General features: G+C 48.7%; 2 protein-coding genes across 5 annotated transcripts in view; one reads left to right on the top strand and one right to left on the bottom strand.

The window, feature by feature from the left end:
- BOC (BOC cell adhesion associated, oncogene regulated) overlaps positions 1-18,843 on the top strand; it is a 56,781-nt gene extending 37,938 nt beyond the window's left edge. For 3 of the 4 annotated variants that reach the window (XM_082063830.1, XM_082063828.1, XM_082063831.1), the window contains exons 4-19: positions 3,022-3,168; positions 3,770-3,913; positions 4,531-4,824; positions 5,650-5,922; positions 6,615-6,913; positions 9,632-9,794; positions 10,676-10,786; positions 11,902-12,108; positions 12,931-13,112; positions 14,203-14,308; positions 14,493-14,615; positions 15,282-15,503; positions 15,911-16,137; positions 16,724-16,803; positions 17,426-17,619; positions 18,172-18,843. In XM_082063830.1, the coding sequence (XP_081919956.1) occupies positions 3,022-3,168; positions 3,770-3,913; positions 4,531-4,824; positions 5,650-5,922; positions 6,615-6,913; positions 9,632-9,794; positions 10,676-10,786; positions 11,902-12,108; positions 12,931-13,112; positions 14,203-14,308; positions 14,493-14,615; positions 15,282-15,503; positions 15,911-16,137; positions 16,724-16,803; positions 17,426-17,619; positions 18,172-18,356 (2,957 nt within the window). In that variant the 3' untranslated portion in view covers positions 18,357-18,843. The remainder of the gene's footprint in view (positions 1-3,021; positions 3,169-3,769; positions 3,914-4,530; positions 4,825-5,649; positions 5,923-6,614; positions 6,914-9,631; positions 9,795-10,675; positions 10,787-11,901; positions 12,109-12,930; positions 13,113-14,202; positions 14,309-14,492; positions 14,616-15,281; positions 15,504-15,910; positions 16,138-16,723; positions 16,804-17,425; positions 17,620-18,171) is intronic. The other variant, XM_082063829.1, reaches the window with a different exon arrangement.
- A 123-nt stretch (positions 18,844-18,966) lies between these two features.
- CFAP44 (cilia and flagella associated protein 44) overlaps positions 18,967-26,980 on the bottom strand; it is a gene marked incomplete at its 5' end in the record, with an annotated part of 45,315 nt that continues 37,301 nt past the window's right edge. Inside the window, 7 exon segments of the mRNA XM_082042982.1 lie at positions 18,967-20,521; positions 21,080-21,214; positions 21,958-22,118; positions 22,802-23,003; positions 23,902-24,018; positions 25,159-25,289; positions 26,509-26,619. Coding sequence (XP_081899108.1) covers positions 20,243-20,521; positions 21,080-21,214; positions 21,958-22,118; positions 22,802-23,003; positions 23,902-24,018; positions 25,159-25,289; positions 26,509-26,619 — 1,136 coding nt within the window. The 3' untranslated portion in view covers positions 18,967-20,242.

Below are 26,980 nucleotides of genomic sequence, written 5' to 3'. Positions count from 1 at the left end.
CTAGCCCAGCATGGTCACCTCTGTTTTGCTGCTCTGGGGCCAAGTGCAAAGTGTTGTGTGAAGGGGCTCAGTGTCCCACGTAGAGGGGGTGCCCCCCACACAGGGCCAGTGGTGCCCCCAACCACCCCTTGCCAGTTCCAGCCGACCCATCAGTGTTAATGCAGGGCTGTATGTGCCCGTACCAGTGGGGAGCAGGGTGGTTGAGACCGCCCGTGGCCGAAACCCACTGGCAAATAAAACAGTCTTCTTGTTCACTGTGGGGGAGCAGGAATTTAGGGAAGTAGTTTGGCAGGAAGCTTGTACACTTGCGTATTGGAAAATAGCTTGTCCCAGTGCCGACCTGATGTTTTTCCCTTCTCCTCTGCCGATTTCACTCTGCTTCTCCAGCAGTTCCCAGTTTCTGCTCCTCAGGCCACCCCAGGATGCCTTTTCTCTGTCCTTTCCCCCTCCATCCACAGCTTTGCCCCTCATCCGCCATGGCTGCACTGGGAGGGGAAGGCAGGAAGACTCGAGGGTCCCGCCACCCGCCAAGGGCTGCAGCACTTGCAGCTGTGAGAGCCATGGGCTGAGCTGCCATCTCAGGGGCTGCATGTGAGGGACACCCATGTCCACCCAGCCCAAGGTTGTCCCAAGGGGTCTCCTGGCACGGGGACATCATTTTCCATCTCTGCTGTGCCAGGACTGTGGGTCTGCTCTTCCTCCAGGCTCCTGGGCCCTTTCTCCTCTTTGGGGTCCGTGCGTGCGTGCACGCGTGTGTGTGTGCAGATCCCTGCCAGCATTGCTGGAGCCTGTGCCTTGGCTCTGAAATCTTAATTTGGCTGTGATGAATCCAGACCACCAAGGCGCACATTAATTTTCCTGATGCTCGTTTATATTTTGTTGATGGGAGAAATATGCGTGATGTGGGCAGACAGACACTGGGCTCTCTCCTCTTCTCCACCTCTTTCCATTTCTGTGGCTCTTGCTATTTTATTCCTTCATCAAATACAAAAAGCAAAGAAGAGAAAATATCCCGCACCCTTCCCCTCCCCAGCAATAACTTTCGTTGTTGGAGGAGTGTGAGGCGCTGCCAGCTTTTCACAAGTTAAGAGTTAACCTTCATCTGGCTTTAATACCCAGTGGAAACATGGCTCCCCTCCTCAGCTTGTCTTAAAGGATTAATCACATTTCTGAAGTTCACCCATATTCCTTCTTTTTCTTATTATTTTTTTTTTTTTTAATTGAACGATGCCAAGAAATTCCAGAAGTATTAAGCATGTTCGCTGCAAATCATTTTTATGACATTGCAAAACCTCCCCTTTTTCTTTTTCAACCTCCTCCCCTTCCCTCAGATCTGGGCCCGGGAACGCTGGCTCCCCCAGCAGCCGCCCGGCAGCCCCTCCGCGCCGCGCTCGGGGAGGCTTTCTTGCCGCCTTGCCAAGAGAGCTGGTTTTTATTTAAACTCCATGAAGGATCTTGCTTTAATCAGAAAGTCTGCTTGAGAAATTTCATGTCACTTTTCCATGACTGTGGGTGGGAGAAGCTTGGAGCCAGAGTTGTCTTTTGCTCCTGGAGCGCTGCTGCATTTCCCAGAGAACAAAACCACATTTTTCTGCTGGCCGGGGCTGCCAAGGGAGGCTGCCTGCCGTCCGCCTGCCGACAGCCCTCCTGCTTCCCCCCAGCTCTCCAAACTGCCCAAGGTCACGGGCGCCACGTCCCGGGATGGGTTTCGAGGGGCGAGGGAGCTGTTGACAGCCCATGGCTGTGGCCGTGCTGACGGATGCGAGGCGCTGCCTTAGCGTGGGGTTTTTAAAAGGAAGTGTGGTCTTGTCCATATTTAGTGGCGTGCCGCTCAGGAGACGTGTGTTAGCACTGGGTCCCAGGGAAGATGGTCCGGCTTGAGCCTTGATGTGACAGCAGGATTTGTGACTGACAGCAGGACGTGCAGTTGTCACTAGTGGTCGCTTGGGCTGGTGCACGGCATTGTAAAAATGTGCATGTGGCGCTTTTTTTTCTGGCACAAAACTTTCTTCCTCCCAGCACAGACTGACTCAGACAAACTCTGGGCTTGCAGTGCCCCGGCAAGATTTGCCATCGTGCCCAAGAAGAGTGGGGACTGGTTTCATCTTGGGGAGGTTTGGTGGGGACAGGCTGGCATTTTCCCTGCCTTGCCAGATCTGCAGGGTTTCACCTCAGTCCTCTGCTCGCGCTTTGAAAAACAGGGAAAAGAAAACAAAAAGTCAAGTGCTCCTTCCACCCATCCCTGTGCTTCCAATGCTGCTGCCTGCATCGGCCCTGCTGGTGGAGCGACCCACATCACAGCCTCAGAGAGGGACATGTGCTGGGATGGGGTGTTTTCATGGCTGCTTTAGGGTGGGGGCAGCTGTGCCCTGTAGAGGAGGAGCTGCTTTTCCTTGCAAGTCCCTGTTCTTTAAGCTGGGGTGTGTGCACTGCTGGGGCACATGCAAGGTCTCATGCTTAACCAGCCCTCAGCTGTGAGATATTTGATGGGAGTGAGAATGCCTGGAGCAAAGACGCCAGCTGCTCAGGCGCTGGAGGAGCTCAGGGCAGTGCTGGGAGCATCCAGCATTCACACACCTTCTCCCACCATGTCACTTGGCTTCTGTACACCCTTGAAGCAGCCTGGGCTCCCTGAGCTATGACTACAGTTAGATTCTTGGTAGCAGGACAGCAGCAGCATTTGAAATAGCAGGCAGCAGAAGGACCATTTTTGGCTGCCCTTTGCTGCAGTAATTTGGCTCATTTTTTCCTCTCAGGCCAAGTTTTTTCACACCCAGTTTCTCAGCCGTGGAGCAGGCAGTTTCTACAGAAGCTGTGTTTCAAGTTACCCATTTGTAGGAAGGAGGAGGAGAAAAAAGAAATAAAGCTCTGAAACCAGGCCAGTTTCCCTAGCTGCTGGGGACGTGGCGGTCCTCTGCCAGCACCACAATGAAACAGCCCCAGGTCTGCAGAGAGAGGATGAGCTGACACCAAAGTGGTGAGCCAGCCACTGAGATGCCCTGTCAATCACTCTTTCTGCAGATCTCAAAGATTTCAAGTTCGATGGCCAGCATGTGATCGAGGTGGATGAAGGGAACACGGCTGTGATCGCCTGCGACCTGCCCGAAAGTCATCCCAAGGCTCAGGTCCGCTACAGCGTGAAGCAGGAGTGGCTAGAGGCCTCCCGAGGTGAGTGCCACAGGGGTCTGTCCTGCTGGGTCCCCTCCCAGGACTCTCATTTTTACCCTTCCCTACTAGCAGTAGCTTTCTCTGCCAGCTGCCTCCTCATTATCCCTTTGCTGCTGGTCTGAGCACAGCTGAGTTTAGGGTCTCTGACAGGTCTCCCTGATGTCCCCTCTGCCTGGTACTGGGGAGCCATGCCTAACACCAGCCTGCAGTAAGGTGAAAGGAAGCAGAATTTGGTGATGCACAGTGTCACTCTTCGTTGGGCATCTCCATATGTTTGTGTTCTTCCAGCCCAGCCTGGATAAAGGCAACTTTGAATTTGGGGAAATTTTTAAATTTGGATCTGAGTTTTGTGGCTTTACTCCATCTACTGCATGTACCTGTGACAAGCTAACTTCACCTGAAGCTCTATTCCCTCAATCATTGCATCATTTCTCCCCTGATATGTGAACCAAAAGGGGTAATTTCAGTGCTGTTGGTGTTATCACGTTGTTTCTCCCTTTCCTGCTTGTCCACCTTTTCTTCACAGTCCTGCATGTCTTCCAGGAGTCTGCACAGAAGTATATCTTGTGAACACGTGCCACCTCCTCTTCTCTTTCTACAGACAATTACCTTATCATGCCATCCGGGAACCTTCAGATCGTCAATGCCAGCCAAGAGGATGAGGGGACTTACAAATGTGCTGCCTACAACCCTGTGACGCAGGAGGTGAAAACCTCCGTCTCCAGTGAGAGGCTCCGTGTGAGACGTAAGCTGCTCTACCTGCACTGCATGTCTTCTCCATAGTGCTTCCAGCCCCGGGCGCGTGTACCAGTGCCTTCACAGCTGGTTTTCTGTGGGAACCAACATTATCAGTTGCTGAGAAAACTGCTTTCCAGCAGCAGAAGCCCCCAAGTTTACACTCCTGGGATTGCTGTTAGATTGGATATCAGGAAAAATTTCTTCATCGAAAGGATTGTCAGGCATTGGAACAGGCTGCCCAGGGAAATGGTAGAGTTACCATCCTTGGAGACCTTTAAAAGACGCATACATGAGGTTCTTAGGGAGGTGGTTTAGGGTTAGACTTGACAGTACTACATTAACAGTCAGACTCAATGATCTTAAAGGTCTTTTCCAACCAAAATGATTCTCTGATTCCTCAGGATTTGTTCTTGGTGATGGGCAAACAAAGGCCCTTTTCCAAGACCAATTGCTGTGTGCACACATCCCTTGAGGCCTCTTGGCCCATGTTGCTGTTTATCTGCCCCAGCACAGGGGAGCAGCGCTCCAGCCCTACCATTACCCCTCCCTGCACTCTACACAGGGCACTTTCCCATTGGCCACCTTCCTTCCCACTCACCTCCTTCCTCCTCCTCTCCTCACCAGGTTCCACAGCAGAGGCAGCCCGGATAATCTACCCCCCCGAAGCTCAGACCATCATTGTCACCAAGGGCCAAAGCCTCATCCTAGAGTGTGTGGCCAGCGGGATCCCCCCGCCCCGGGTCAGCTGGGCCAAGGATGGCTCCAGTGTCTCTGCATACAACAAGACACGCTTCCTGCTCAGCAACCTCCTGATTGACCCCACCAGTGAGGAAGACTCGGGCACCTACAGCTGCACAGCTGACAACGGGGTTGGGGAGGCTGGAGCTGCATTCATCTTCTACAACGTGCAGGTGTTTGGTGAGTGCTACCATCGCCCTTGTTTCAGGAAGGGCTTGGACTTTCTCCACTGGTTTCAGAAGAAAATACTAGTGCTGCTGTACTCTTCCTCTCCCTGGACAAACCACAGTGTAATGCACACCTCTTCTTGTGGTTCCAGTTTCTAGGAGATGGGACAAATTCTTCCTTGAGGGTGGTAGTTCCTCCCTCCTGGCTCCCACCATGGGCTGGAGATGGTGGATCCTTCCTTTCTCTGCAGAAGCTCTTCTCTTGTCATTTGTGGCACTGGGTTTGCTCTAACACTTTCTAGTGGAGGACTGGCTGCTTCTTGGTCATATTTGACATTGGCATAAGGAAGACATCAGAGCGTCTTGCTTTTTTGTTCTGTTCTGTCAGGAAGCTCTCTGTGATGTGGGAAATGTAAGGAATACTCCACCTTTGATATTTCTACCATGCAACCTATCCCTTCTCACAAGCATTAGAGAGGCTAAGCCTATGTTTTATTGGGTTGCGTTTCATCCAGGTGCCAATGTGTTGTTTTGGCACAAGCGCAATCTTTGTGGAGTAGCTTTTCAGCTCAGAAAAGGTGGACTTGTAGGTGGCTCCTGTCATCTGAGAGGAGCAGATGGCCTTGGGCAACCTCTCCTTGCAGTTCACGTGAATGCTGAAGGGGAGGTGCAATGAAGCAGATACCTGCAGGCCCCCACAAGGGGAGTGGGTCTTCGGGATGGGTTGAAGTTCCATCACTCTGTCCTTGTCCCTTCCAGAGAGGAATGCACAAAACCATGACCGTGTTGTCCTCCCTGCCAAGTGACACTCAGCAGCCCTGCTTTTTCCCCTGCACAGAGCCACCGGAGGTCACCATGGAGCTGTCCCAGCAGATCATTCCCTGGGGCCAGAGCGCCAAGTTCACCTGTGAGGTGCGAGGGAACCCCCAGCCCTCCGTCATGTGGCTGCGCAACGCTGTCCCCCTCTCCGCCAGCCATCGGCTGCGGCTGTCCCGCAAGGCACTGCGGCTGGTCAGCGTGGGGCCTGAGGATGACGGTATATACCAGTGCATGGCGGAGAACGAGGTCGGCAGCGCGCAAGCCATGGTGCAACTGAGGACAGCCAGGCCAGGTAGGTCCCCCTCTCCAAGCTTGTGACCATTCCATCCCAGAACCTAAACATACAGGGAAAGAGCAGAGGCAGCAGCAGAAGAAAGTTGGTGTGTAACCCTCCTGCTTGTGTTGGAGCTGCCTTGCTCTTCCCTCCCTTTTACCCTACACTTTAAGTACTTTTTTGAGTAGGGTCTCCATATCTCCTTGTAGGAACAGATGGTAGGGGTTTTGCTTCTAAGTGCAGTGCCACGTGTGCATACTTGAGCTCCTTCTACATGAGGGGCCATCTGGGTGTTGTGCCTTACCCCATGGCTTACTCAGCTCTGCCTCTGAGCTTGCACTGAGCAAGAGCATAAACACTGATACGGGTGGATTCACCTGGGGTAGAAGAGGTACCAGCTGATTCCTTGGACCCTGCTGAACTTACCCAGGGTAAGAGGGGCTTCAGAGTGGGGGGATGCCCCATGTGGCCAAGGGCTGTTGTCAGAGAGGCTCTGGTGAGATTTGTTAGGTTTACAGCAGGAAAAGGAGAGATTGTTGCCAACACCTCCTTGAGTGACACAGCCGGCAGCACTGCCTGGGACATGATATGTCTAAGATACCTGTGCTGCAATGGGTGTGTAGCACCAGTCTTCTGAGTTCTTTAAGGAGCTCTGCTTTCACTGCAGGCTGGGATGGGCATTCACCTTGCCTCTACACCTTGTCTTTCAGGAGCTACACGCAACCCTGGGCGAGATGCCCAGCTGGGCTCGGCTCAGCCTCCAACGCCACCTTCCAGGGACAGTGCCTTAAAGCTGCCTCTGGATAAAGCTGCACTGCCAAAGCCTGGGACAACCCCGCTGGCAGCATCTCCACAGTGTGCAGCCAACGGTGAGCTGGTGTCTCCAGCTGAGGCCCCCATCATCCTCAGTTCTCCCCGGACATCCAAGACAGACAGCTACGATCTGGTGTGGAGACCCCGGCCTGACAGCAGAGCCCCCATCCTCTATTATGTGGTGAAGCATCGCAAGGTATCGCTGTTTTGCCCTGCTCCTATCTTTCCTCTGCGCCATTCCACAGACGGGCCCGTGGCCTCACCGCATGTTTTCACACCTTGTGAGCAGGTGTGTTGCGGTGGGGGCACCCATTGCTCACTGGTGGCACTGGTTGGTGGGACCTCTTCTGCTGCAGCCTCAGCCTGTTGAGCTGTGATGAGTATAGGCTGCAAGAGGAGGTTTGCCGAGCTGTCCAAGAAGAGCCCATAGTGGTCCCCCTCTGCCTAAACACACAGAGGGCCTGTGCACATACAGGTATTTCCAGTCTGAAGAGCTTCCAGTTCCCAGTTGTGTGCTTATACGAGTAGGAAGTCCTGAGGGCAGATTGTGGAGTGCCTTGCTCTGTAGTGCTTTTATCTCAGCGCAAGCCACTGGGACATCTCTGCCTTGAAAGGCTCAGGCTGCAGGACACAGAGCAGCAGCCTCTTGCTGCTGCATGTACCTGACCAGCTCAGCAGCTTTGAAGTACCCACGCTCAGTGACTGTGAGGAGCTGGCAGAGAGCTGTCATGGCCATACCAAATCCTCTGGGAAGCTCCTCGACCACCGGTTTTATTCTGGAAACTGAAAGGCAGTGCTGTTGAGCATGTCTCTGGGCTGGTAGCACAGCATGAGCGCAGGGTGCACTGCCGAGCCTTGCTTGAGCCCAAGGGCCCCTGCCCTCTGTGGTGCATCTCAGCACCACGGGCAAAGTGCAGGCAGAGCTGTAGCCCGGCAATTTCTCTAAACACAGCAGCACTGTTGAGGTAAAAATTCCGCTTTTGAGGTATAGAGCATCTCTTCCCATTTTGCTGGGGATAAGTGGGGAAAAAAGGAGCTTGAATTTATCTGTTTGCTGCTTGTATTTCCTTTGGGAAGGCAGGGAGTTGCAGTAGAGGCAGGTTTTGCTTTGGGGTTTGAGTATGTTCCAGATCTGGCGTGTTTTGGATTCCCAGCCACTGCAAGGCACCGTTTTCAATTATATGTGAATATATATATCTCTACTTTCCTGGAATTGTTTAGTTTTGTGAAAATATGGTATAATAGGAGCCTGTTATAATCCCTGCACATCCTTGATTTCTTTCTAAACAAAACTTAAGCTGAGGATTTCAGCTAACCATCTCTTTAAAGAGCTCTTTAAAACAAAGGCAGGAGATGCCAACACAAGAACACAATAGGGCAAGCTTCAATAAAAAACAGAAGATGCCAAAAGCATCACCAGCCTATTGGCTCTGTTTGCCTGACAATAAGAGATTTGTCCCCCAGTGACATATCATGTAACTACCAATTCTGCACACAATCTTAACTTGCAGGCTGGAGTTTGTCCATATTTTGTTTGTTTTTCAGCGCTTCACCTGGAAGGGGCTGTAGGGCAGTGAAGGTCACCATGGGTCACTGCAGTTTGCAGTAATATGTTTTCAGTGTAGTCCAAATTCTCAGCTGGAGACTCTTTCTCAGGATGCTTAAGGATTGTGTGGAAAGGAATTAGTCCAAATAACCCTTAAACTTGATTAGAGAGAGTCTCCTTCTGTCAGAGAACCTTAGGATCAAGTTATATAATGATCTGGTTTTGACATCTCCAACTGGAAAAGCTTGTGTGCTGAGAGGGAAGGAATCAATTCAGCAACAAATGGAAAAGCTCTTTGTGAAGGACAGCTATAAAGAAAGTACGATGTATTTGCACTGGGCAAGGGTCTGCTTCTCCTCTGGAAAATGTCTACAGATGTCTCTTTTTCCGTGCTTTTACGCTGCTTCTAAAATCTCAGCAGCCTGCAAGCAGACAGATGCCATGCAACTGTTATCTTTGTTTCTTAAGAATTTCTCTTTTTCTTTCCTGGATACTAGCACTCTTCAGGGCTCCCCTCCCTGGCCTCACAACTCTGCAGACTGGAGAATAAAAATAAAACGAGGCAGGCATTAATCAGTCAGTGTCAAACTCTTGGAGAAGATGAATGATACGGCAGAGTCTTGGCATTTCCGTTTTGCTGCGTTGCCTGCATTGCTAATGCTCCTTTCGGCACCGGGTCACTTCAGTGTCCTGCCTATTTGCCTGCAAAAATATTATCCTTGCAGCTGGGGAGAAAGAGGAAGGTCCCACCTTCCCTCCCCCTCTTCCTAGGGCATCAATGAAAAATGAACCATGTTTCCAAGCCTTTCTGGGGGCCATGGCCATACAGGGTCTCTCTTCTCTGCAGAAACCTGTGCTCAAACATTATGGTTCCTCATTTCAGCCAGAATGTGCCAGCGGTGTGGCTGGATAAAACTGGATAAAAAGCTGTTAGTCAAATGATTTAGGTCCAGGGTACCTCATCCCATGGCAATGGCCAGTGTCTGGATGAGTAGCTCAGCAGCTGGGCTGCAGGGCAGATTGGGCTCCTAAAGCAGCTCAGGCCTCAGGCTAATGCTGCCTTTTGTGGGCACGCCTGCTCCAGAGCCTTATGCGTGTTGAGGGACTGTGGTATCTGAGGGGACCTGCAGACAGGACAGGGCTGAAAAAACCTCTGGAGTCAAGAAAACTTCTTGGTTCTTAGTGACTTGTCTTTCTTATTACTGAATCCCTCAGCTTTGCAAAATCAGGCTGGAAACATGTCCTTCCTTTGCAGGCAGAGAGGGTAGCCCTGGCTGATACACAACCTGTCATGGAGGCTTCTGAGCTCAATGCAGGCGAGAAGCCCAGCCTGCCCCCAGCTCTGCAACGCCTGCCTTGGTCTCTCAGCAGGTCACCAACGCCTCGGACAGCTGGGCAGTGAGGGACGTCCCAGCCTCGCAGCACCGCCTGACCCTCACCAGGCTGGACCCTGGGAGCCTTTACGAGGTGGAGATGGCCGCTCACAACTGTGCCGGCGAGGGACAGACGGCCATGGTGACCTTCCGGACTGGTAAAGGTCAAACCTTTCCCTGGGTGTTTTGCTCTCAGTCAGGGGAGAGCCCCTCTGAGATGTCCCACCCAGCCCTGAGGCACAGGCACCAGCCTTAGGACAAAGGGGCTGTTTCGGGTCTGGAAACCCACCTGCCCTCAGCTTAAAGTGACTTTGTCAGAAGGAAAAGTGGAGGGTGGGGTTGAAATGAGATGGGGGAAATCAGGTCTTCCCCTGCACCTGGGTTGGATTAAGTCCCCTCCTCCCTCTGTGTCTCAGCTGGACACCTGCAGAACTGAAGAAAATAGGGAAGGCAGGAGCTTGTTCAATCCATCCTCTGCCTGGCGGCAGGATCAGTCTGTGGGGGTTGTTCCCAACAGGTGTTTGTCTAATCTGTCCTTAAAAGCTTGTCCTGCACTAAAGGAAACTTTAAACCTTCCCATGCAGTCTGCTTGGTGCCAAGCTATCTTTGCCACTAAAATGATGTTCCAAATGTCCACGCTAAGTCCCTCTGTCCCCCAGCTGCTTTTCACGTTTCCAGCAGGTGTGGGGAATGGCTTTCCCTTTGTAGCAATCTTCCCCATGGTGGTGGGCTTGCTCACATCTCCCCTCAGGCCCCAGTCTTGTGCTAATTATCACCTTCTCAGGCAGAAATCTAGTAACATTTCAAGAAAAACAATTCAAAGTTTTAGAAAATTAAATATGAGGGGGGACCTATTAACAGTTTAACAAACGTGCTGCTTTAGCTTTAGTTCCTGCCTGCAGGTGGAGTGCTTTGAACCCCTAAGGCCATTTGAAGAGAGTACTTACCTCGGCATCATGGCTGTGTTTTCTCATCACAGCAAAAATTAACTCTGGGCCATGTCTCCGTGTCACTGATTCCACCTCTCCCTTCTGCACAGGCCGGCGCCCAAAACCAGAGATTGTTGCCAGCAAAGAGCAGCAAATCCAGAGGGACGACCCAGGCACGAGCACTCAGAGCAGTAACCAGCCCGACAACAGCCGTCTGTCCCGTAAGGCTCTCTCTGAACTGGGCAAGGGAGGAGGGCGAGGGGTGCTGGATCTCTTGTTGATGGCAGTGGCCAGACCATGCTGGGGTTGAAGTCTCTGCTGGATAATGCAAGACTGTGCGAAGCTAGATGGGTGGTCTCTAGCTCCTGATGAGGAGAGGTCCTTCTCAGCTCTGCCACTGCACTTGGCAGGCAGACCGTCTTAGGAGAGCAGGCTGATTCTGCTGCCTGTCCCCACCATTAATGCAAGAACTTGTCAGAAACTCTGTATTTTGCCGAGTTTCACACGGAGGGTTCAGAAGGCCCTGCCCTGGAGTCTGCACATGTGCGGTGCACAGGAGCAACAAGCTGCCGTGCACCAGCAGGAGCTGGGGGAATGTGAGGAAGAAAGGGGAGACAAATCGCTGCAGATCCTGGCATCCTCCTCGCTCAGCCAAGCCCTGACAAGGGGCAGTTAGTGCCCACTCTAGGGGTGCAGGGTGCTTCATTTGGGTATTTTGCTGTACTGGAGAAACTTTGGTTCCTTACTGGTTAATCCAATCCATTGTTTCTCACCTTATGTCTGCCACTACTGTTATTCACCAGTGGCATTCCTCTTTCTGTTAAATTCTGCTTCGATCCTTATCCTTTCTGTGAAGTCCCCTCCCTTCAGTCTCCCATACTTACTCATGTGTTGCATTTTCTTTCATCTCCACAGCTCCATTCATCTCTTTCCCTCCCATCTTTTGTTTTCCTATCAAATTACATGTCTACAGTTCAGAACTTTTCCCTATTTCCCCCTCAGCTGGTTCTTCTCACTCTCTCCTGTTTTCATCTCCTACACTCATCTGGCCCCGCTGTCAGTCTCCCTGCTTCCACATCAGCCAGGACTTTCGCTCTGTCTCCAGCCCTGCATCCACACCTCTCACTGCTCTCCCTCCCATGACGGGTTTACACTCCTCAAACCTTATCTCATCCTGCTTAAGTTGAGAGTGGAAATGGAGCAAGAACGAGTAAAGGATGTTTACAGGGCACAAACTGAAAGGAGTGAGGAGGGTGCCAGCTCTAATGAAGAGACAGAAGGAAGAGGGTGAGAGGAGTGTGTTTCATTTCCTTATGTCCTTCTGTACCCTGTGCAGCTCCAGAGGCACCAGACCGTCCAACCATCTCTGTGGCATCAGAGACTTCTGTGTATGTGACTTGGATCCCCCGTGGGAATGGCGGGTTCCCCATCCAGTCTTTCCGTGTGGAATATAAGAAACTGAAGAAGTTGGGAGACTGGGTGCTGGCCACCAGTGATATTCCTCCCTCTCGCCTCTCTGTTGAAATCCCAGGCCTGGAGAAAGGTAGGCAGGTGTTCTCCTCCCTGCTTCCCGGAGGTCTGTAGGAAAGCTGTGCGGTCCCTGTAGGATGGTCAGCCATCTGTCACGTCATGCTCAGCCCCGGCATGTGTGAGCAAAACAAAGCCTCCCCAGCTCCAGCCTTAGGTGCATGGGGAAAAGCTGCAGATGCTTCTCCAATTTCTCCAGCTGCAAAGACCAGCATAGATTTGACCTCCCTCAGGGAGGCTTGTGCATGCTGTATTTTCTGTCTTACAGGATAGAGTTACTAAAAGCATTTGTTTTTGCCATTTACTAGACAGGCCAGAACTTTCCTTAGCCACAGGCAAGACAGATGGGCACACAATTCCCATTGCACTTCACGTGAGAAAAGACAGCATCACTGAGCTGGACAGCTTAAAAAGGCAACATATCTACCCCAACTTAAAGACAAGTTAAACAATGTTTTGGTAAAAATTATTTAGGCTTTGAGCTTTTAACTGATGTTTGTGTAGTTAGTAGTAGTAGAGGAAGGATGCCTTCTCATACCTGCTTTTGGGTCAGAACATCCTTTCAGGCATCTCTGAATCTACCACACACCTTCCAGAACTGCTGCCTGGCCTCCAGACCATCCAGACAAGAATTGGGGAAGGCAAAAACAGCAGGGTGCATCTAGCACATGGCTGAAATCTGGCTATTCAGTGCTTGTACTTCCATCAAAACCTCTCTGTAGGCTCTCTGCCTTCTGGAGAAGATGTACCCTCTCTCTACAGCCAGGTCTGTGCTGACAGTAGAAGTCTCGGAAGACTCCAATCTCTGTAACTCTTTTATTTCTCATTTTTCCCCTAGGCATGTCCTACAAATTCCGTGTCCGAGCACTGAACATCCTGGGAGAGAGTGAGCCCAGTGCGGCGTCTCGGCCATATGTGGTGTCTGGGTACAGCAACCGAGTCTACGAGCGCCCTGTGGCCGGGCCATACATCACCTTCACAGATGCCATCAATGAGACCACCATCATGCTGAAGTGGATGGTAAGGTTTGTAGGGGTGGAGATCTCTTGAGTGTGCAGGAGGCAGGTGTGTGGGTGCTACTTGCCCAGCTCACACATCTTCCAGGTCACTGCACTGGAGCTTGTCACCAGCACAAATGGATCTGGGATCCAATAGCTCCCTTCAGCAAAGGAGGACTGGGCTTGGGGTGAAGTCAGAGCGCCTAGGAGACCCTTTTTGTCTGAATCCAAGATTGTAGCCAGGAGGCGTTTCAGTGGATAACCTCAGGGTCTTCACTCATTTGTTCAACAAACACAGTTCAACAGCACACAGGGCAGCTGCTTGCTCTCCTCGCCAAGTTCCTGGAATCCATTAGCACCTCTGTGTGTCCCAGTAGTTTCCAACTGGTATGTCCTTCACTCTTGTTTGCTGAGTAGCAGTCCTAGATGCTGATAATCATTTACAGCAGTCCACCCCCGAGGACTTTTAGAAGTGGGCAGGATCTTTGGATCACAAGCCCAGATCCAAGTGTTTCCAACACTTATTCAGTTTATTCAAGAGGGACGCATTGCCCTCTTCTCTCTTAGATGCTTCTAGACAGAAATTGCTACAAGGCAGGATTCACACTGCTGTTTATTTACATGCAAACAGTAGCTGAGGAGATACTGGTGAAAAACAGAAAGTACACATGGAGCCAGAATGATACTGCCCTGGGTGGGGGAGGAACAGAAACACAAGACTCCTCCGGTCACTGGTTCATGGTAACGTGCAGTTTGTCTGGAAGCCATGAGCCTACTGGAGTGGCGGTGAAGGTGTAATTGTGTCGTTTGAGGCATTTTTTCTCTGAAGCACTGGCTGTGGAGGCTGGGAGGGAGCAGAGTACTGGATGCTTGAGGGAACAGGACCAGACTCATGGCTTGACTGTTACCTGAGAGCAGCAAGATGTGAGAGTATAAAATAGCACTGAGTTCTTGGAAGGAAGGTCTTACTGTGCAAACCAGTGGCAATACAAGGAAGATTCCCCTGCTGGATCTTCCTCCTGACCCATCCCATTTATCCCCACGGCTCCTCCTCACCTTGTACAGTATGGAGCACAGACATTTCTGCTAATTTCTGCTCTCCCTCTCCACAGTATATCCCAGCCAGCAACAACAACACTCCCATCCATGGTTTTTACATCTACTACCGTCCCACTGACAGTGACAACGACAGCGACTACAAGAAGGATGTGGTGGAAGGTAGGAGATACTGGTCCCAGCTGCTGGTACCTCCTGGAAGAGTACACAGCCAGAAGGAACACTGTGCACAAAGGGCGGCTGCTGCTGCTGTCCAGGCCTGCTTTAACTAGAACTGCTGCAGGGCTGGGCCAGCCGCGTGTTCCCCGGGGAAGCTGACGGCACCATGTGTTTGTTCCCTCCTCAGGAGATCGGTACTGGCATTCCATCAGCCACCTGCAGCCAGAAACCTCCTATGACATTAAGATGCAGTGCTTCAACGAGGGTGGCGAAAGCGAGTTCAGCAACGTGATGATCTGTGAAACGAAAGGTAACCAGCTTCACAGGGCACCTCTGGGAGCGCAGCCTGCTGCCTTCCCTGCCTGCAGCTGTCAGAGCACAGCAAGGCAGGCACCAGCACTGCCCAGCGGCGCATCATCCAAGCTCAGGCAAGGTGATGGAGGCAGCACTGGGGAGAAGAGATGCATACATTTGTTGATGCCGCTGATCAGTATGTGTAGGTACACGCACCAGTACTCACTGACACCTTGTGCAAAGTCCACTACTGTTTGCCTCAGAGAAGTAGTTACCTTTTGTTTTCCTAAGTATCACACAGATGGTCGCTGAAACCAGAAGGGCTAACTTTCCCTTGCTGTACCAAACTCCTGTGTTTGGTTATAAGCAGGTGTTGTCTTCTAAGCAGCTGCACTGTCGTGGTAGGAACAGCATTAAGTCCAAGTGTGTGTTTTGGAGAAGCGAGTTTCCTTTTTCGTTTTGCTTTAGCAGCCAAAGACCCTGGCAGATGTGTAAGCCAAGCACAGAGGATTTGTCTCTACTGCAATATACATCAGCCTAGGAAATCCTCTGTCATCCAGGAGCACTTCTTCAAAGCCACCATCGAAGTCTGTCTAGTCCATAGCAGCATAGACATCCCTGGGGTGGGCTGCTATTCCACCGGCCGTGTCTGTGTCTAACCCTCTCTGTCTTCTCTTCGCAGCTCGGAAGACTCTTGGTTTGCCTGGTCGTCTTCCACCCTCCACAGTGGCCCCCCAGCAGCGTCCCCCACTCAGTGGTGGGCACAGTGGCCTGGGGACAGGAGCCATGGTGGCCCGTTCCAGCGACCTGCCATACTTGATTGTAGGCGTTGTGCTGGGCTCTATCGTACTCCTCATCGTGGCTTTCATCCCCTTTTGCCTTTGGAGAGCCTGGTCCAAGCAGAGTAAGTGTTCTTTCTTGAGGGCTGATTTACAAGATCTGCTCTGCCTAGTGGGTTAGATATGACCCTGGGTGTAGTTGGGTCAAAGACCCAAAATGTGAGGGCTGCATTTTGTGGGAAACAGGGAGGAGGTGGGCAGAGGGTGAGTCTTAAATGTTCTGGGGAACCCCATAAGGACAAAGGCCACTGTTTGTCCCTTGTTTAGAAGGAACCCTGGGACTAGACCAGAGGGAAAGGGGCACCCCCTTTGCTTGCATATAGGGCACCTTTCCACCATTTGTCTCCAAGGGTGCTTTGGGTACCAAAGTAGCTGCCTGATAGGACAGCCTAACGCTATTCCTGCTGAGATTCAAGAAGCTCAACGTTACCTCAGATTTTAGCCTCAGACTTGCTTTTTCTTCCCTCTGCAGAGCAAACCATTGACATGGGCTTCCCAGGAGCTGGGCTGCTGGTATCGTCCTGCCAGTACACCATGGTGCCTCTGAGGGGCATCTCTGCTCCTCGTACCAATGGCCACCCCTATGTTAACGGGCAGCCCTATGCTAATGGGGCACATCTGAATGGCATCTGCCCTTCCGCAGGAGTGGGATATGCAAGCACCAAGCCCCGAGATTACAGTCCAGATGAAGTCCCGCAGGTATGTCCTCACCTGTCATTAAAACTTGGTTTGACACGAACTAGAGACCACGGTTGCAGTGAGAGGACTTCTCCAGACGTGGCTGGCCCCCTTGGCAGCACGTAGAAGTGGCAAGACTGGCTTAAAAGATATTTCCCATTTGTAGTGGAGTCTGGGACACAGGAGGAACAGAAAGGTCTCCAAAACACTAAAGAGGTGGTTTCTTGGGGCAATGGCTCTAAGTGTGGAGGAGGCAGTGAGCAAAGGCTGCTCTTATGGCAATGGTTCCTGTTTCTCCTGAGCAAAGCTCACAGGGACTGACAAGGCTGAGGACTCTGTATGTGCATAGTAACACAGGCCAAGGCAGTGCCACAGCTGAGACTATAAATTGGTTATCATCCCCCAAGATTCAGCAGGAAGCGTGATGTGTGCTTTTCAGTGCTCAGTTGCACTGTCCTCTAGCAAAAGAAACAGTTTCAGCTTTCTCTGTCTTCTGTCATAAGAGTTTCACCGGTCTACCCAGTGTGTCTGGCTCGCAGATCAGCACCTGCCTCTTAATGCTGCCGTGTGACATTGCTCTGCTGAGAATCCTTCTCTTTCCTTCCAGTCACACGAGGAGACCAACGCCTTGCTGCAGGCGAGAGTGCTGCACAATGGGAATGCCCAGCAAGACTACCAGCCCTCCAGGTTAGTCCTGGCTTGTGGAGGGGGAGGGTGGCACAATCCAGGGGGTCCCACAAGACTGCGTGTTCACAAAAGCTTGCCCTTGCCATGCTCCCATCTGTCCTGATTCACTTAGGAAACAAATCAGTGTGCCAGCACTAGGCCTTCTTGGTCTAAATTATCTTTGTACAGCACATTCTTCTTATGATTTGAGGGAGGGATAACTTAATTGTAGAGATGGCCAAGACCTGCTTCCCCCTGCCCCCTTTCCCTCCCCCTGCGCCTAAGTAGGAGACTGAAAAGTAGGATGAGAGAAGCTGACGTCTATGACTGGGTGCTGATAAACAGCTGCACCTAGAATTGTGGGTGCTTTCTGTCTCGCTGTTCAGACGTCATTACTCCCATGCTCCCCAGGAGGCACTACTCCTCCCAGCTCCTGTGGCACCCACTAGATGTTGAATCATGGATACCAGGTCGCATCACCTCATTCCCGTCTCAAGAGGACATCCCATTTCTGCTCTTCCCCTCATTTTGGAATGCTCTGTGTCATTGCATTGATGCAGCTGGCTGAGATGTTACATAGGCCATATTTTTCAAGGAGGAAAGATCTGTTAAAAGTGCTAAACCTCTTTGTTTGCCTTCCTAGATTGCCTAACTCGAGAACAGAAGACAGCTCTTTCCTCTACAGTCTCCCAGATGACTCCACTCACCAGCTTCTTCAGCCACAAGATGACTGTCCTCACCTTCAAGAGCACTTTGTTGGCCTCCATCATCCAGTGATGGGCAGCAAAGTGGGAGGCCCTAGCCTGGATGCTCGACGGGATCCTCTGTTCCACCAAGGTCAGTGGTCTGGAAAATTACCTGTTTGCTTTATCTCACCATTTTAGGCTGATCTTGAAGGGAGATCTCATTGTAGAGCCTTTCTGATGGCTCTGTTTGTGCTTCTGTGGTGCAAGGACAGTTTTAGTGCTGTACAGAACAGCAGCATGGAAAGGCCATGCTAGCAGTTGGAGACTGTAAATTGCCTTGTTTCTGGAGGACACGTTTCTCATTTCTCCAGAAGCCTGAGCTGTATGCTGCTGGAAGGGCACATACCCACGTCCAGGTGCAGAGGTGCTTTCCTTTAGTCCTTCTTAAAATTTTCCATTTTCCAGATCGCCAGTAAAACAACAAGGTCCCTGAAAAATTATGTGAATCCCTCTCCCTAGGACCTGATCCACCCAGGTAGGGTGGATCAAACTTGATGTGCACAAGTGTAGGATCAAACTCCCATGTCACTGGGGCTTTCAGAATGTACCTGTCATCATAAAGCGGACTGTTAACTAGAAAGCTACCACAGCATCTTTCATGTCTGGATGCATCGTAATTGTTTCTTGCTCCTTTCCCTTTCAGGAAGCCCTTGCTGCCTAGGCCTAGTGCCAGTTGAAGAGGTAGAAAGACTAGATTGCTGCCAATCCAGAGGAGATCTCCATCCCCAGAATCCAGTGATCGCATCTTTGGGTCAGGACCTACCAAGACATCTGAACAGCAGCCCGCCACCACTGAGGCCCTTAGAGACTCATTCTCCCACCAGCTAGTGACCAAGCTGCCTTTTGCAAAAGACTTATTTTAAAGAGAAATAGAAAATGGGTATTTATTTTTGTATAACACCCCTATTTATATATTTATGCACTTGTATATAGATGTATATGTGCCTTTTATAATGCTATGGAGACAGAAGGCATCCTCAACAAGGTCACAGGAGGGCCCAGAACACGGCAGCAGCTATCCGTGGCACTGATCACAGGATTGAAACAGCAGCACAAGAGACGTCACAGGACATGGGTCCAAACAGAGCTGCCACCACCCTCATGCAGTGGGGCCTTCATGAAAGACACCGCTGTCAAAAAGATCTTTTCTTCTCCCCCACAGGAAGGTTTGTCCCAGGAACACACTCCTGTGAATGGACTGGAGTTATGCACTCTGCCTCATCAACCCTTCACATACACGCCATCTGCAGCCGCTTATCTGTAAAGACAAACCCACGCTTTAACATCTAAAATAAAGGCTTTAGTCATTTCTGTGGCTGGCTGTATATGCTAAATCCTCCCACAGAGGTATCTACTCTTTTTTTACTTACAGACATACAGCAAGCAGACACCTGGGGAAAGGTGATCTTTTCCTGCAGTTTCAGTTTTTCAGATAGCCACTGACATAATTCTTCTTAAGGCTGAGCTCAGGAGAAGAGGGACACCTGCTGCCTGTGTCAGTTCAGTGACATAAAACTTCCACTGAGGAGCACAGCGAGAGGAAATTTTCATGTATCTCCAAGGACGGCTGCAAGAGTTTGGTGATGGAGGGAGAAGCAGATAGACACCCAAACCTCTGCAAATGTTGTTTCCTTATTTTCCACCCCCCATCCTGTAGTTTTCCAGCTTCAAAAGCTTTCAGCATCCATGCCTATAGGTAAGGGTGGGGTTTTCCGCTTAAGGAAACAGAGGATGCTCAGCACCTTCATAGGAACCCACCGAAAAAAAAAGCTGCATTCAATTGTGTTTGGGCCAGCAGGGGCAGTTCTTGTGCCTGGCTGGGCTCTGGTTGGGTCCTGGCTGAGCACTGGCAAAAGGCAGGGAGTGGGGAGGAAGGGCAGCTGCAGGTTGTTCAGTCGATTTAATTAAACCTTAGCAACAAACCCACAGCCTCCCCATGGACCCCCAGAAGCTTTGCACTGGAAGAGCAACACAACACGACCCCTCTGCTTCAGGTATGAAGGAAGTTTCCACAGTAAGGCAGGGTAAGTGCTGTAAACGGTCACACACTGCTGCTGTACCAAATGCCAGGGGCAAAACATAATAAGACCTGAAAACGTACAGAACCTGGCATGCTCTCATTCTGATCAGGCAGGTGCAAGCCAGTGGAATTACAGGCTGACTTTGCACTTGCTACACTTTCTACTGCTATAGAGCAGAGGCAAAGTACGAAAGTATTTGATTGGCTCCATACCCACCTGAGCACTGTAGGCCCTGAGCAGAAATGTGCCTTTGCTTTCTCCAAACAAACAGCATTTTTCCCTTGACTCTAACTAGCTCAGTTAGCAGAGAAGTGCTGTTGCTGCCAGGATGTTCAGCAAATAACAAAGCGCACCCTTGAAGGCACACCTCTCTTCCCATTTCTGAGAACACAGGTACGAAAGCTACGTTTGCCTGTGTGAAACTCATATCCAGCTTTCAACAGCCACTTGTCTGAAGAACAGCCGTACGCATCTGCACACACACAGGGCTTCTGCCCAGTGCAAATCTCTGCAATGGACAGATAACAGCATTCACTGGTTGTATTTGCACTTTTTTATTCCATATGTGTCACTACAGTCATATTTTGTTAGGGGAAACAATTACAACCCTTTACAACTAAACCCCCGTAGAGCCAAAGCGATTCGTTTCACACTTCCAGTTATGACTACCACCACAGTTAGCCATGTCCGTTTTTAAGGGAGACTTGGACTGCTGATTACTATTTCTGGTGTAAGATCAGGGAGTGATGCCGTTGTTGTCTCTGAGTCCTGCGATGCTGAAGGTGACTGTAGAAAGAGGCACTCATCTTTGCTAAGGGGAGGGAGTTGTTCTCTAAAGCACTCACCTGTTCTATTTAGGAGATGGATTTCTTCTCTTAGGAGGGCCGTGTCATGAGCCATGTGCTCGACCCGTGACAGCAGCTTGGCCTTCCTTTTGATGTCAGTAGTTTGGGGGCCATGAAATTCTGCTCCCTGTAAGCAGAATAAAAAAATCCCTCCTGTAAAACGTTGGAGAATGAACAATGGGAATTTATTCCATTTCAAGCAGGAAAGTGAAGCTTTCCAAAAGGCAGGACAGCTTCGTGACTTCTCCACTCCTCAGTCAGAACTACTTGGAAGTCAAAGTGAGGGACCACTAACTTAGACTGTCACAGGTGGCTGCCTTATTCCCTAACACAGAGCAAAGAAAACATTTAATTTATTTGGCTGTTTCCATGTAATAAAGGAATAATTTTGATTTGCTGCAAGATGTTATTTTAATTAGAAATGAGTTTGTTTCAATATTAGAAAGCAGCTAAGCAAGAATTATGGAAAAACTCAGTTATGGCCTGCTTCAGGATCAGCTCATTCATCTCCCTGTCTACAAGATCTGGAGCAGCCATTCGGCCTGTGCCACTCTGCAATATTAGCCCGAACTGCTGACCTGCAGAGCAGGATGCAAAACCCGAGAGCTGGTGAGGGCCAGATGATCCCCTGCCCATTTCTGACCAGTCCCAAACCTGCAGGTATTATGGTCACTAAAAGGCTTACCAGATCATTCTTTAGTGAAGTCAGCTCAGTTTCAAGTTGCTGCGTTTCAAAGTAAAACTTTTCCAGCTGCTGCAGCTTGCTGGTGTTTTCCTGTGTGAGTTTCATTAGCTGCTGCTGCAGGTGTAAGATTCTTTCCTAGAAATACATAAAAGGTTGAGCTGGGGTGAGAGAGGACAAAAAGTGTGAAGCGGGGAAGAAGTGCAAATCACAACAGAAGTGTCACAGAAGAGGGGTAAACAACAGACTGATCCTGCATACACCACCTGATTCCCACAGTAACTTTAGTGCATTCTATCATCATCTGTTTTAAATATTGCAAATGCCTAAGTAGGTAAAGCAGTTAGGCGAAAGTGTGGGAAAGAGAAAGCCATTAGGTACATAGTACTTCCATATGTGCCCTCTGAAGAGCAGCATAAGCGTGTTGCCTGTTCGCACCACAGTAGTTGAGCCTTAGGCCCCAACCCAGAGAGAGACATGAACTTCAGACTGCACAGACCAGCATCCCAGGCATGAGTCTGGGCTGCCCTGTAAGCAAATAGTTTGTCACCAAAGGCGGTGGGAGGAGGAAGTGCGTGCCAAATGTCAGCTGAAAACCAAAGGAAGGTAGTCTGGAAGAACTTAACATGGGGACCGAAGCAAAAAGATGTATTTGAGGAAAAATCATTAGCTAGCTCCATAAGATAATAGGATGTGCATCAGCAACTGGAGCAGGGGTAGGAATGATGGTAGGAAAAGGGGGTTGGACATTATAGTCTATTAATGACGTATTAAAAAAAAAAGTTCACAAAATATTTTAGTGTAACTCCTCAGTCCCAGGGAAACAAAGCCATAACAGATCATCGCAACACATATGACTTCTTTCTTTTCCTGCTCCTTACCTCCCACTCTTTCAGCTCCTGGGACTGCATGTATTCTTTCTCCATTATTTCTACTTCCAACTCTTCCACACGTATGTTAACAGTGTGTGCTTGAATTGCTTCAAAATCAACCATCCGGCCAAACTTCTTCATCATCAGATGATTGCACTTTTCTTCTAGTTCTAGCAAAGAGGCATGGCACAAAGGGCAGCACTGTCTTTCACTGGTTAATAAGAATTTCTGCCTTACCCCCAGTTTTTTGTCTGAGCTCTTTGGTATTTGCTCTGTAATAAATAATTCACACAAAACCACACAGAGCTCACAACTGCATATTGCCATTTGTCCTTGCCCATGCCCATGTCTGTATGGTCACTAAGCCACACTCTAAGCCAGTCCTAGTATGCTACTCCCACACTGGGCTAAATAGGATCTCCAGAGGTTTGGTGGTGCTAGACACATCTCTGGGTTTGGTCCTTGTGAAAGTGTTTCAAATAGGGCCTGTTTCATTCTTCTTGTGTTACACAGAGGAGGAAATTGCCAAAAAAAAGCTTATGTAGTTTTGGGGAAAGCACTTTTTCCCTAGCAGTTCTGGTTTACAGCCAGAAATAGCGATCATGTGTCCTGACTTCCAGTGTCTCATGTCCATCAACTCTCCTTATACTAAGTTCCCAAATTATTTCACACTGCCTAATGACTTTGCAGTGCTGGCAAACTACCAGTACTTCATCCAAACAGTCCACTCGATCTGCTATTTCTGTTTTATTTTCTGCAGTGCCCAGCTGTGACAGCTGGGTGAGTGTAAAGACAGCAAGGGGGACAGAATAAGCACTAGTATACTGTGTTGTTCAGAGTCTTTGTTACTCACGTCGAATTTTTATCTTCATCTCCTTTTTGTCCTGGATAAGCTGCTTATGTTGCTCCTGGGCCTTTTTATAGGTCTCTCTTTGCATTATCTTTTCCTTACGCAGTTCCACAATTCTCTTCTGCAGATACTCTAAGGACTGGTTGGTAAATACCAAAGCCTCAGAGAAGTCACTGGGCATCTCCCCATTAACCAAATACTCCACCTGTGAGAAACAGCCAAAAACAAGGCTCACTTATTGTAGGTGCTGGTCCTCTCTCTGGAAAACAAATGTGTGAGCCTTAGAGGACTAAGGAGCAAGGTAATGGTAAGCACAGGCACAGCTATCACATTTTGCGCCAGGAGTCACTATCACTCAGCAAAGCTCGAAGACTACCTAAAGCTGTGAAGACTACCTACATATAAAGCTGTCTACCCTTCTCTAGCACCTGGACCAAAGGTGCTTTTGAATGATCTAGGAGCTGCAGGATCGCATAGTCTGACCTTAGACTCTTCTGTCTTTGTTATCAACCTTTACGTGAAGGGAGACAGAACAAATGGAGAGGGCTGAGCGGGCCTCAGGGGTATGTTAGTCAGAGCAGGCAGAGGCCTATCTTCTCTCTCTGAGGGCAAGATTCAGCCCAGAGGCAATAACGGTATTGTCTTGAGTTTTCCTCTTCATTTTCTACTCCTCATCCCTGTGCTAGCAGCTGTGTAGATGAACGCATTGCACCCAATCCAGCATTCTTGAATTGGGCAAAACTCCCATCAGCTTCAATAGCTTATTGGCTTTTTTTTTAGGTTTGGTTGATTCTTTTTTTTTTCCCATAACAACATCAGTAGGTATGGCCTGAAGAAAATCCCATGCCAAACCTATAAGACAGCTGAAGACTATGCAGATTTGAGCAATGGACTGACCTGCCTGTCCTTACCTTTTTTTCTGTCAGTATAAGAGAAGGAATAAAAAATCTAGAGGAAATAGCAGCACAGAGTTAAATTAATGGCACTTCACTCCCAGGAGACTATGGTGAGTCAGGAACCAAGGGCCCCAAAGAACAGTAACACCATTGTTTAGATGTACATAGGCCATTCTGCACCTGCAAATGCAAAACATCTTGAATTACCTGATGGAGTTTCAAAGGTACAACTACATATAGCTCATTCAGTCTCTGCTGTTTTTCCCACTGAAAGGTGTCCAGTTCCCTCTTTGCGGTGTCCAGACTGGTTTCCCCTGCTTTCATCTGCAGAAAGACAGATTGTGGACAAACAAAAATCCTGTTGTATTCAAATATGTAAGGCAGAAAGGTTCTGTGTTAGAGCTCCTGATCCCAAAGGGAAAGCAGTATAGAAAAAAAATGTCTTTTTTTAAAATGAACTATGAAAGATGAGATTCATAGGCAAACACAAGGGTCATCATATTCAAGCAAGATTCTGTCCTGAATACCTCTGTGCACATGTACACTCATAAATGTCTCCTTAGCAGAGAAAGCCTGTACATATCAAGAGACAGCTGCTTTGTTTAGTGCCTAAAACACTTCTAGATCTACAGAGCTTGCAAGATATTTTTTATTGTGTTATGCCTGGAAATGCTTATTGATTCTGCATGAGAAAGAAACAATTCAGACCCAAATGTCGGACCCCAGGGTGAATATGTGGCAGCTGGCACTTAGGAAAGCCTTTAAAAACTAAACAAAAAATGTTGTAAGTTAAGCATATTTGATGGAACATTTTTGAGACACAATAAAAGCAAGACTTGCATAATGTTATTTTGGCAGAACTCTCTATCCCGGATAGCCCTTCAAATTAACATATTTTTGAATTAATATAAATCAAATGTCTTGATGAATGCAGGCGCTCAAAAAAGCTAAAAGGAAAACTTGCACCAAGAAAGTTTGTTCAGTGATTACTATGACAAAGAGCAAAAGAAAATAACTAAAAGCAAAAGAAATAGATGGAAGAACAGCAATTTTATGTGTTTGTTTTAACCTGCATTTGTTTTAGGATAAGTATTCTTTAATTTCTCTGTCCCTGTACACATGCACAGAGGATAGGCCCGGCTACACCAGGTGTTTCATCGGAACCAGAGAATCCTGTTTCCGCTGCTGTGTGATGGTTAGACAGCTGGGAAGGAACTCGACCTAAAGCCTGGATCCAGCCTCATAACAGCTAAGGTCAGCCCACCTTAATTTACCCTTTTCAGGAGGACAGGTGACCCATGCTGAGCTGCCTCCTGCCTCTGGGCTACCACAGATCTCTCTACCCAAACTGAGGTCTCTCAAGGGGTTGGGATTTGTTTTTAAGTCTTAGCCAAAATCACTAGCACAATATTTTCATTGAACTAGAGCCAGCTGATGCTTGCCGAGAAGAAAACACTACAATACCTTTTTGGCAAAGGCATTGTATTTCTTTCGGAGGTTAGCAGCAACTTTCTTCTCCTCTGTTAAAGCTTTCTCAATGTGTAACCGCTTCTGCCGCAGCTTGAGGGTGTTTCGGAAGAGTGCTTCATTGCAGTCTGAGAAGGAAAGAGTCAAAGAACAGCTTAGTTTCACTATGGCTCTACTAGAGTTACAGGCTTGAGCTAGTAGCTGCTCCCACTAGACACATTGCCCAGTGCTCCCCCTAAGACCATGCTCTTGGTTCCCTAGAGCTTTCTCACACATAAACCATATGGGCCACATTCCTCCATGAGGGAGAGAATGTCTCAGATCGATCTTTTTACTTTACATTCAGTCAAGACAGTTTGTTTCCAGAAGTAAGACTAAATGCAGCAAAGCCCAGTATTAAAGCCAAGTGCTCAAAAGTTAGCTTTTGTAAGTAATGCAGTCCCAGTAAGTAATACATGTTACACTATAATCTTCAATGATGTGAACTCATAGCTCTTTATCCGTAGTACCCTTCTCTATAAATGATGAACTTGCTGTAGGGATCATTTACAGCTCTATTTTTCTTCCCAACATTTCACTGAAAAAGGAGATGAATGAGGAGGTAATAAAAAAATAAATTTGTGGAAAGGATGTTAAAATCCAATTTTAAAAATATGATAAGGTAATTTGTTGGTAGGTTCTAGCTGAAAATAAAGCAGCGTTGCTGCATAGTCATTGACATATATCACTGAAAGATTTTTTTAAAACCCAACACCCTAAACTAGTTGAACTCATAGAGAAGAAAAGGGGAGGGAAGTTGCTTGCCTTTGTTGAATAAGCCAAGATGATTTTGCAAAGTAAAGCTTCTAACTTTACAGGTATCCTTAGCAGAGCAGCCCAGCAACAGGCAATTGCTGCATAAAACCACAAGGTGGCAATAAAGAGCTTGATTTAACAGCATGGTAGGGTCCCTGCAGAATGTCCCTGAATGGGGATCCAGCGAGGCCAGGCAGCAGCTTTACAGAGAGCAGCTACAGCTCCATTCCTGAGGGGAGCTTTTCTCTCCAGAAAGCAGCCGTGACATGGTGAATGGTTCTTTACACAAAATAATTAATTCTTAGTGCTTAGCTAGATTTTATTTTTCCAAACTTTTTAATTAGGGTATCCTATACTAGCAGCAATTTCATTATCTTCACTGAGATTTCCTGGGGAGAAATGCTGCACTTGGGAGGGGTACACACATGCTGGCCCTTAATGGCATTAATATGCAGTGAAGAATGAAAAATTCAGTGTTTCCTTTTTAAATACACAATATTTCCCCTAAAGCTAAACAACCAGCCAAACCCAAGGAAATGATGGCTTAGGTACTCTTTGGGCAAACAGAATCATCAACGACTTCATCTTCAGATCCTGAATTTTCTTCATCAGCTCCCAAGCTGGACTCTTTATCATTCCCCTCTTCATTGTCATCTTCTTCATCTGGAAGAAAAGGACAGTACTGCTGGTTTGCAGAACACCCCAAGGCCCACTAGCTGTGCATTATGCCAGTGTGCTGGTGAACACCATCCCAATAAGCCATGAAAGATGATCTTGGTAATATGCCAACCCAGGCACCTTGTGTCTACTGCATTGATCTAATAATTTCACAGAAAGAAAAAAAAAAGAAAAAAAAAAAAAAAAAAAAAAAAAAAAAGAGGGAGCAAGATCACCTGGTAGTGCCAAAGGCACATTTTTGGGACTTCCTTTAAAAATGTTTCCTCTCTTTGTATGTGCTAGGAACTGAAACCTTGGGGGTTTACCATTCTATTATACTACAGAGATTAGTCCACCTAGGAAAATA

This window comes from Streptopelia decaocto (assembly GCF_964273445.1).
Source record: "Streptopelia decaocto genome assembly, chromosome: 1".
In the NCBI taxonomy this organism is placed as follows: Eukaryota; Metazoa; Chordata; class Aves; order Columbiformes; family Columbidae; genus Streptopelia; species Streptopelia decaocto.
Note: the sequence above shows the minus strand (reverse complement) of the source record. Positions and strands in the feature narration are given on the sequence as shown.